This window comes from Idiotropiscis lumnitzeri, chromosome 2, assembly GCF_059441095.1.
Source record: "Idiotropiscis lumnitzeri isolate Australia: NSW breed Sydney's pygmy pipehorse chromosome 2, RoL_Ilum_1.0, whole genome shotgun sequence".
NCBI lineage: Eukaryota > Metazoa > Chordata > Actinopteri > Syngnathiformes > Syngnathidae > Idiotropiscis > Idiotropiscis lumnitzeri.
Genome location: NC_142392.1, coordinates 2,040,420 through 2,051,619, shown reverse-complemented (window position 1 = coordinate 2,051,619; position 11,200 = coordinate 2,040,420). Strand labels below are relative to the sequence as shown.

The 11,200-nt window shown below is 41.7% G+C and overlaps 1 protein-coding gene across 1 annotated transcript; it reads left to right on the top strand.

Annotated features, from left to right (window-relative positions):
• Window positions 1–1,661: 1,661 nt before the first annotated feature.
• mtpn (myotrophin) lies at window positions 1,662–6,428 on the top strand. The gene is made up of 4 exons (XM_088288893.1): window positions 1,662–1,997; window positions 4,028–4,141; window positions 4,225–4,308; window positions 4,990–6,428. The coding sequence occupies exons 1-4, from the start codon at window positions 1,926–1,928 to the stop codon at window positions 5,074–5,076; spliced, it is 357 nt and encodes a 118-aa protein (XP_088145019.1). The 5' UTR covers window positions 1,662–1,925; the 3' UTR covers window positions 5,077–6,428.
• The last annotated feature ends 4,772 nt before the right edge of the window (window positions 6,429–11,200 follow it).

Here is an 11,200-nt window from a genome sequence, read left to right as displayed (position 1 = left end):
CGCACGTTAGCTATGTCACTTGTTGCTAGGCAGAATTCAATAGCTCAAGACCAATACTGCACGGAATTTAATCACTACCGTAAAACAGTGTTTTTCAACCACAGCACAATCGCCTGAATTTGGTGAGCCACTTCCACTTATGCCATTTAGGGGGGAAAAGGACATTCACACCATGTGAGGATTATGATTCCACTGTAGGATTAATGATCTGCTAATCAATTGAAGGTCACACCGAGGGATTGGTAAACTGAGACAGCAACTCTTGAGACCTTATTATCATAGCACACCATTGATTTCGACTCCATGCTAACTTGGAAAGCGTTTCTAAGGAGCGAGGGTACATCAGCGCTTGAATTTGAAATTCCAAAATGGCGTCTTCCTTCGTTAAGAGTCCTCTTCATGCTACGAATAGATTGTTCTATTTTGTTTTTTTGTCAAGGGGAGCAGCTGATCCCGTGTCATGATAGCGCCATAATATTGGTGTCAGGACCTATAAGTCACAGCGGGCCCAGCAGACGGACGCCGCTAGCCTTCATGCGGGGAACGAGGTTAGCGCACAGGAAATTAAGGCGTGTGATGCTATCGCAAAGACACATTTGACTTTTTTTTCCCCGTCTTGAGTTTGAACAGGTCAAGGTAGTCATAACTGCTTCCTCCGACTCGGCCTGCCCACTTGGATCAATATTCCAAGGATTTTGATGGCAAGTTCATCCCTGAATGTGTCACGTGGCTGCAAATGGACAATGGAAAAGGGTGCTGCACAGGCTTTTCTTTCTTCGTATTAGGTAGGTCTGCGTATAATTTGACAGTAAACCAATAAAATCCCCCCCAGATGGCTTAGTTTAATACAAAAAAGACAAGATGTCATAATTCTTCCTCAGTGCTCTCTAAACTGAACACAGAATTTTTTTTTGTTGTCATCTTTCAGTGAAAATGTAACATTATATAAATGGTCATCTTACCAGTCAAGTGGAAAAAAAAGTTATTTTGATTTTTTTTTTTAGTATAGTGTTGTTGATGGGATCATTTTGATTAAAATATGTTATTAGTATCGTAGTACAGTTGTGCTATAACAAAAGTATTCATATTATATTGCTATTGTGATGTAATCAAATAATTATTAGTAGTCATCACGATAAAAGTTGTAGTTGTACTGTGTAACAAAAACGTATTATTAATTAGTGGTATCACTGTATGTAATCATGTAATAATAATAAGCAATAGTATCTTGTATTGCACTGGAGAGGGGAGCCCTCTAATCTCGTTGCACACTTGAGTACAATGACAATAAAGGGATTTCTATTCTATTCATTAGAATTATTTTTTTATTATTGCTTTCTACGTACAATCATAAAATATGTGTATATTAGTTGTGCAGTAGTAATAGATAGCAATATAATTTTGCTCAGAAAGATAGAAACGTATTTTATTTGGAATATTTTTGTAGTAGTACTATTATATATGTGTAATTAGCAGAAGTAGTGTAACTGTTACACTGTTATTCTGAATTAAAACGCAAGCTTATTGTTATTGATATTGAAATTGCTATTAGTAGTAGTAGTAATATAGTATGTGGAATTAAGACACTAAAAATAATAAAAATAAAATTATTAGTATAACCCGTGTCCCTCTTCGCAACGTTAACTTCCGGGTCATGACACCGGAAGCGCTAGTGCTTGAAAGGCGGATCCCTTTCTGCTAACTTGCCTGTTTTTCTCCCGATTTATATTTTCAGCTTCCTTCCGTATTTTTGTTACCGTTCCGTTCAAACGAAAGCCTGTCCATCTCATTTTGGGCTATTCTTTATAGTCGACTGGGTTTGTTTGACCCTCTTTCCGTGACCACAGGAAGACTTTCTCCCAAGCTAGCGACCAAGCTAACTTTTCTTTTTGGGGAACACCACTTTTAAACAGCACACGCACAAAATGGGAGACAAAGATTTGACTTGGGCGCTGACCACCGGCGACATGGAAGTGGTCGAATCCATGCTGGCGACGGTAAGAGACAACGAGAGGAGGACGAAAAAAAGAGGGAGACAATCCGATACCGGCGTGCTCACTCAAGCGAGTTTTAATGCTCCTCCGACAAGTGGCCGCCGTGTGGAAAGTGCTTTAGCATGCTAGCGCTAGCCCCGCTCGGCTAGCGTCACTAAGTTGATTCGTGAGCTGTTCTTGTTTTAGTGGTTTGGATTTATCACATGAGTCTTTAATGTACTTTATACCAGTCATGTCAAACTGTGATTTAATTATATTTATGGAGCTGAACTGTTTGAATGTCCGTTTTCTGTCTGATTACTTAGCGTTAGCATTGTGACGTGCTTTGGGCGACGTCGCTGACAGGAACGGACCTGTCGTCATGTTACAGTCTTTGTCGTTCTCTTCGATCCTCGTGAAATCTACCACGAATTATGTTACGTCCTATATATGATGTGGAAGCTTGTTTAGGCGTATGGTGGCTAACTTTTTCTTTTTGTTTTCTTTATTTTTTTTTAAGTTGCCAGGTGTGACGAAACATCAGTTAATAAGCATGATTATAAACTTTCTTTCAACGACTTTGAGCCGACGTTGCACCTCCTGGAAGAAAAGAAAGAAACCCCAATATGTACCAATTGAAGATTCTCTGCAGAAATATAGCTTTAAAAAAAATCAGTCGATATTTCGATTTCGATAAAATTGGTGCACAATCCAGTCTGCATAAAAATAAAAAGGCTCATAGCAGTTGCACGCCATCACTCCACAAAACTGGCCCTACATTTTGAAGCCACGCACATTCAATGTTAAAGTTAAAGTGTGGAATTTAAGGATGGCGACTTCAATTGTACGCCACTAATACACCTCAAACGCACATCGCAGTGTATGCATTGTTATCTGATCAATTAATGGGATAATCAGCAGAGATTAGATTCCTGATTCAATCGGAAAGAATGCATCTAATTGTGAGCCTATAATGAGGCATTCCGCCATGTAAATTAGTGTCCTGTGTGTTGTTTTCCTGGTTTAAGTCAGCCAGACAACAGGTGTGCCACTGTTTTGTCAAATGTGATCTGCAACTGTATTTTCATCCCTGCCGGAGTGACATCTCTTAAATGGATGGGATGGCTTTACCTGTTAGACCACATTTTCATGCCGGTCAGCACAATTTAGCATTTCAGGTGTTTAAAAAGAAAAAAAAAATTGTGAACAACTGTAGCAAGTGAATGTTTGAACTGTTTCACTGGATGAGCGCCAAGGGCAATGCTTTAAAACTTCACACAATACAGGAAGTAATTTGTTACGTTAAATGGTTGCCCAACTGATGTGTGCAGGAAACTGTTAAGACTCCCAAGACGGATCGTTTGTTGGTGAACGTGGTGTTCCGAACGCTTTGTGTGCTTCCTAAATGGGTTGTCGTGGGAACTGAAACAAGAAGTCAACAATAAAAGAATATAACATTTACTCCCATGCATTTAGTTTAAATCAGTCTTTCACAAACTTTATAGAGCCAGTTGACATAGATTTACATACAACTACAAACAGGAATGTCACAAAAGGTATACTAAAATAATGAGGACCTTCTCTGCTTTTACTCCAAAATGTGCTTATTCTGAAATCTGGGCCCAGTTACACAAACACAGATGTTATTCTGTTTAGAATGACAACATATAGTGGAAGAGGATTTAATTGTTCCATGCGTCACTGACAGAGAGAGATTTCAAGAAATTGCATAATGAAATAATATGAACTGCGATTTCCAGTGGCAAAGTGCATCTAGGTATACAAAATGGCTGCCGCCCTAACCATGTCAAGTGTTAGCATTTGAGCCCCTTTGGTAACTAAATCTACTCTTGTAACCCTCATCCACTTCGGTGGCTTTGAGCCTTTCTGCTTTCTTCTTTCTCCACACACCAGAGGTGATGTCATCAATTGAGTGTTCATATTAACTCATTCAATACCATTGACGGATTAATACGTCAAAATCCTTTTTTTTTTTTTACTGGGCTGGTCGTGAATGAGTTAAAGTCAGTGATTTTCTCTTTTGTGAATGGCAGACTGAAGACGTCAACCGGCTCCTGGATGGCGGCAGGATGCCCCTTCACCACGCCTGCGACTTTGGCCAGACGCGCATGGTGGAGTTCCTCATCTCCAAGGGAGCAGATGTCAACGTAACCGGAATAATGTCCCCATTATATGCATATGTGTTTTTGTCCTCTCGTCGAATAAGCGCTGCACTGCGTGTTCCTCGCAGGTCCCCGACAAACATGGCATCACTCCGCTGCTCTCGGCCTGCCTCGAAGGTCACGCTGCCATTGTCAAGGTCCTGCTAGACAAGGTTGGTTGTCATGTCCCCCATTAAATTTGGCCAGTCACATTTTGGGCGCACCTCCTTGTATTCACACCAATACTCCTAAAATAGGAGTCATATTTTATTTTTTAAAGTTATTGTCATTAGTAGTCTTTTCAGCGCCGCGGCCATGATTGAGCTTATAAAGACCCTGCTGACTGGTGTCGCTCATTCACAGCAGCGCTTGCTGGCAAACAAGGGGCCTTTGTGTGTTCCCAGGTGCACCGACCCCTGCGCTAATACACTGCTGGCCCACTTATTTTATTTATTTTTAGTGCTAACTGTGCTGTTGTTACCAAGTGGTCACCCGTTTAAAAAGGCAATTTAACCCCAATAGGTGACCTAGTCAGAAGGTGTTTGCATGGGAGTGCTGACCATACACACTTTGTCAAGACAGCAATATGAGTATTCTATAGTATGTGTTGACATAACTGCTTGTGGTACTGGTATAGATTTTCTCTTGCATCCACATGACTTAAAAAAAAAAAAAGGCTCGTTTCCCAGCCGACAAAAATGTATTTTTTTTCTGAATGGATGGACACCTTAATGTAATTCTTGAACATTAGAGCGTGTTCTAAAAAGTTTTTATTCCAGTGTATGGCTTTTTTTTTTAACATGATTTTAGATGTCACAGTCAGCATTGGTCAACATTCCCCGTGTCCTTCGCAGGGCGCCAACAAAGATCAGGCGGTTCTGAACGGCAAGAAAGCCTTCGAGATGGTCAGCGACGAAGCCATTAAAGAGCTGCTCAAGTGATTGGGGTTGAGGGGCGCCGCAGGGAGGCGTCGTGTGGGGGGGGCAAGCGTAACAAGACGGGACTCGGCACGGAACCAGGTGGTCTTCTCCTCACTGCTTCTGTCTGTTAGCTCTTGGGGCTCATCTTACCTGTCTAGTGGTTCTCCTCCCACTTCTCTGGGATGTGGTTTCCTCTCTCTCTCTCTCTCTCTCTCTCTCATTTTTCTTTTGTTTGGTTAATCGCCATTAAACGGGAGGACTGGTGGAGGGTGCGCTCTCAATCCGCTCCAATAAAACACAAAGCTTATTAGCACTTAAACATAAGTTTGCTCTTAAACGTGACCCTGTGTTTTTCCCTCTGCATACTAAATTGTACAAAGGAATGTTTGGGCCACACTGGATCGAAATAATTGAAAGATATTCTGAGAACCAAGTCCTATTTATAGATGGTAAATTGTAATTTCAGGAGAATAATCGTTTTTTCATTTAGTGTAGTAATGTGAAACGGTCATTTTTACAAAATAAATGACTGAAAAAATATTTTTCTTTAACAAAAAAAATACTCAACATAACTAATCTCCATAAAACATGACTTCTCTTGGATAATTGACATTTCATACCCAATATGACTTAAAATGTTGACAAAGCCTTTTTTCCCTTAATCAATATGCCTTAATTCTCACAAGGGAAAGAAGTATTTTCCCCCTTGTATGATTTACGTTTTCTCCCAAAAAAAATGATTTTCGTCTTTATTTTTCAAGGAAGACACTCCAAATGAGTGACTTTTGTTCCACCTCAAAAAGTGTAACTAAAAATATTTTTCTCAAAAGTAGGACTTAATTCTTTTTTTCTCTCTCTTTTCAGTGTGTCTCCAAGAGTCTTTCGTAGAATTGCACTGTATAAATGTCAATTGTTTTCTAAAATAATGCAACTACTCCAACTTCCTGTAAAGTTCCTTTTTGTATTGCTTACATATCACCTAGCATTTCCTGTATCCATTGACCAATCACCATGCTGGCTAACAACAACTCGGAACACTTGAATGTTTAATTTTTAGGGGGGTGGAGGAAGTAACGCTAACATAGAAATGTTATTAAAATGTTTGTTTTGCAAATAAGTGAATGGTGGGGGTCCACCCCCGTAATATTAAGACCCATTCATTTTGGCTATTTTTCGTTCCCCTCCCTGGATTCGCTTTGGCTGCATGTTAAGTCTGCCTGGACGTCATCACGTCGTCGCTCTCTCTCGGTTGCTTTCAAACAAATAACTGGCATAAAAACAACAAAAAAAGAAAAAATCCAAAAGAAACGCTCTCGCTGACTTTGTTGTGACAAAAAGTCTGTAAAAACAATAAAAATATCCATAAACGTTCACGTCATCTGAGCTGTTCTTGAACGTTTCTTTTTTCCTACTACTTTGTCTGTCGAATAATAATCTTGGTGTCATGTCCAGGTTGACGCCGATGTGAAATGAGTCATCACTTTTAAATTAGTCGGTCGTCAGATTGCTTTTTCTCTGGCGCTACAAGCCCCCCCCCCCCCCCCCCCCCCCCCTCACCAACCCGCAGCCCCTTCCCTGGACAATTCCTGCTTGACATCTCGGATCCTGCTCCGGTAATTATTGTGCAAATGCCAGATTGTAACTACAGAACTCCGCAGACGACAAGCAGGCCTCATTTGGGCTTGCATGAGAATTAGTTTTATTTACATTTGGATACTTTCAGGCGGAAAGTGTCAAAAGAAATGCTTTGCATTGTAAATGCTTGGTTCACAAATTCAAATTGGATCATCAGATTTTTGAATATGCTGGAAAAAAATAGTGTAACTAACTTTGGCTTGTATATTAAAAAAAAATGCAGATGGGCAATCTTTGTCATCAATGATGCATTGTTCACAAGAACAAAGAAAAAGTTGATGCTGATAAATCCGCCAAATCGAATGTTACCTTCCCCCCCCCACCTACGAGTGAATAAAAGGTGCTAATTAACGTTGTTACTCAGGCCGTTGTTTGTCGTCAGGTCAACAATCAGCTCTGCCGCTGGCACGTTGGCCGCCAAACTGATTGGCGAGGCGCTCAGCGGTGATTGGCAGATGCTGTAATTAGCAGCCGTGTGCTGGCTCCACACATTAAGCGCCACTTCCATTGTGATCAGACGGCTCAACATGCCGCTTAATGAAGTAGCAAATCCAAATCATTAGCATAATTAATATGGACTCGTGATTGCCTTTCGGGCATATTTGCCCCGCCGCCTCCCTCCCATCATCTGTTATCGACTCCATGTCTTGTGCATTAGTTGAGCTTATGAGTGATCTGTGACTAATCTATAACTTATTTGCCCACTCTCCTTGTAGTTGGCGGACAACGAGGCCAAATGAACCGTGCGCGAAATCGACCGTTTAGCGGCCACAAATTAAATGAGTTTTCTCTATTTGATATTGGCCTCAAGTCCACTGGCTCGCGGGGAGCCGGGAAGGGCAAACGCAACGCTGAGGATTTAGTGTGTTGACTTGGCAGTCGCCCAGTGTGGGCTTCATCCCACTCTGAGGTTCAGGGGAGGAATCAACAGAAATCATAATGCCGTTAGGTGACATTTTAATTGGAAGTTGAAGTGAATTTATTATTTTACCCCGTTGCGACCTGAATGATTAAGAATCTGCTCAGACATGAGGCTGGATTGCTCTTTGGGAGCTTTCGACTGAGTAGTTGAGGATGAAGAACTCGAACGTCCTTTGAGTTTGTTCAACAAACACATGAGGCGCAAGGGACCTCCGCACCTTTACGTTGCCGCTCCCTGACGACCGCGGTCCACTCTGGACTGACCTATCCTTCCCACTGACATTTTCAGATAATCCAAGGCATCTGAGCTTTCAAATATGACAGCTTTGTGAGACCAACTTGATGGAAGTCATGTCTTGGATAATTGATGAGGAATGGCTGTGATTGACCCTTTAGTCTCCCCCGCCTGAAGTCTAATGGTCAAGTCCACAACGGATCCACCAGAAATTCTCATTTTATGGTTTAGTTAATTTCTGGTCAGATCAACTTTATGTTCTTGACATTGCTTGTGATCTGTGTAGGAATCTATCTGCATTGATCGACCTTCTTTTTCATTTTACGAGTACCTGGTTATTTACGTCATTCCTAAGTTGAGCTGCTCTTGTCGTTGCTGCTCTATTCGCTCACCTTCATTTCCTCTTGTTTGTTGCACTGCTGCTCCTCCAGGCAGACAGGCTAATTCGGTTTGAGTCTATCGGGACAAAAAGATCATGTGCACTCTATTAACCTTTCCAGGGGCCCGTTACTGTACACTTAATGATTATCGCCGCCGCAGCGAGCTTGGCTCGCTTGTTGCTTTCTGTTATCGCCACCTCCAACGATAATGAATGTTTACGAAACAGAAGGACGGGGGGAAAAGAGTCCATTTGAATGTTTTTCATGTAAGCAAGGCGAGCAATTTATCTACACAGTCATCCGAATAAGACATCAGAAGTCGAGGGCGGACACTTTTGAATGGTTTTCACGATACCTTTTTCTTCTAATTAGCATATCGCAAAGTAAGCAAGCATTCTGCTGTCACCTCAGCAGGTCTTCCGATTACAAAACTTTCAGTCAAACTTTTCCACTCAGCCAACTTTGTGCCCTCCTGAATAGTTCTTCTCTAGTGCGATACATTTTTAGAATGATTGAAACAGGTGGTGACCCAAAACTGGCAAAAGTTTTCTGGGTGGAACTCGGAGTTAAGATTCTCTTCACCGTTGGCAATTATGCGCCACAGAGAACGTATTTAGCTATTTGCGCGCGCCTCTCCGCCTGGATTCTCATTTCCTGGGCTTTGCTGAGTGCCTTCATCAGCTTCCTTGTTAGGAAACAAATTTCGCATCCGAGTGCCAGCAAACAGTCGGCGTGCTCATGAAAATGTTACGATGGCTGTCGTGACGCATGGGCCGACGGCGCCTGAAATTTGGTCATCTGTTGCGTCTGTGTAATTGCATTAAATTTGACCTCGATGCTCACCACCTGTTTGTACAAAAAAAAACTTAGTGTAACATTTGTATATGCGAGCGTTGGCAGTTATTGATTCCATATGACGGAGTGCATTTGTTTTTTTTTTTGTTTTTTTTTTTATTTTATTCTGTTGCTCTAACAAGCTGTGCGGCCACAGGGGACTCGTTTGTCTTCATTAAAAAGTGAATATTACGCCTTTGATTCATGCAGGCCGTCATATTTCCGCAGGTGCACCGCAGCGGTCGATTATTCCGACTAAATGCCCGCTACATGTGACTGTTATTTCCAGTTTTGAGTGTGAAGGTATATCTTTGTTATTTGTAACCATGACAACCATACGTCAGAAGACAACTGGACATCACGTTTAGCCTTGTCTTTTTGTTTCCACCTTTGCTTCATTGATGAAGTCAACCTCGCATTCTTTGCATCTTGCCAATCATTGTAAAAGGACTTTCTCTTCAATGTCACATTCATTGTGGCTATCCAGCCAATGAGCTTCCATCTTTTCCAGATTCTTCTTCCACCTTCGTTTCCAGTCTCCTGCCAATTGTCTTGGACACGGGTGGAAGAACAACAACAAAAAAAAGTAAATCCCAAGTCCAGCCATGCGTTTTTTTTTTTTTTTTCATCTTTCATCCACTGATCTTTTTCTTGAGTAAACATTCCTGGCCACCTGTGTCATTTCTGAAAGATCCTACTCTGTCTCTTATTTTGTGTTTCCAAGCCACTTGCTTCCATCCCTACCTGAGCTCTTTTCAGCCGACACAAGTTGCGCATCTGCCGCTCCACCGTCTCATTAATTCCGTCCTTCCGCCCCCTTTTTATTACTGACTCGGGGAATCATTGGCTTATGTCAGTTAATGGGCTGTCAAGGCCTCATCACCTGTAGCGTCCAGTCGCCAATGATGAGTCAGTCGGGGGTCTAGTTTGATATCAGTTGAGCGGCGCCCTACGCGGAAACACCCCCCCAACCTGGAAAAGTAGAGTTTTAATTACCATCCAGACATGACGAGTTGACGGGGAGGCAGAGACGGCGGATGCCATCGAACAAGAGAGAGGGGGCTCGAGGTGTCGTGCGGGGGGTGTAAGCTATCTTTTAACAAGGGACGCGTTTCCAGTCGCTTGACTTTTCCACATCACCCTCAAAAACGGCAACGAGCACAGATTGGGTAGGAAAATAAATCCAGCCAAAGACTTTCTGACCTTTGTTTGAAAATAGACAAATGCATCTTAGATATTCTGCATATACCATTCAAATTATTTTTCAAAGCACAGAAAATGGATGGATTTTTAAATTATCTTTTTGGGAAAAAAAACAGATTTTTTTTTTTGTGAAATAGCCTCAACGCGATGCTGGCCATGGCGCCACACAAACGCGCACACCCCGATCTTGAATGCGACTCTCGGACACGTGTGAGCGTCGAGCTCTCGACCTTTCTTTGTGATGTTACGTCCGAGTGGGCTCGACTTGGTTTTCCACTCGTAATCTCCGTGTTTGTGTCTCTCAGAGCTTATGAAAGGGGAAAAAAACAAAACAATTTCATATCTACTTGTATTGCGGGGAACAGAACAGCGTGTCACACACACACTGGGGCACGCGCACACAAAATCTGATTTCCTCCTCGGTCGTGGACTTTTAAAAGGCAGATAATATTCCGCCGACGTTCTTGTGGGAAATTAAAAAGAAGCGCGGGTAAACAACAAGACGGCAGATATCAACGTTTAACCCCCCCCGATAAGAGCCTCCTCATGCAGGCGTCGTTCTCGCTGGAATCAGCACTGAGTGTAAAAAAACAAAACTAAAACAAAAGGCAGTTGGGAAAGCGTCTTCAACTCAGGTCACGTAACGACGACAAAGTTCGTGTCATCAAACTACACGGACAACACGAGCGTGGCTCGCTTAATTATTTGAAAACAGCAGCAGGCAAACGTATGGCCCAGCAGCTGATTAAAATGAATGAATCTCACTCAATAAATAATTCATCAATTTCATCCTTTTTCTTTTGTGTAAAATTGGACAATTTAATAAGTCCATTAAAATATGTTCTCTGAAATTGGTCCTTTTTTAATTTAACTAAAATAATTCGTTATGTATATAATATGGGAAAAACTAACAATTTTAAATGTTGAAATAATTATA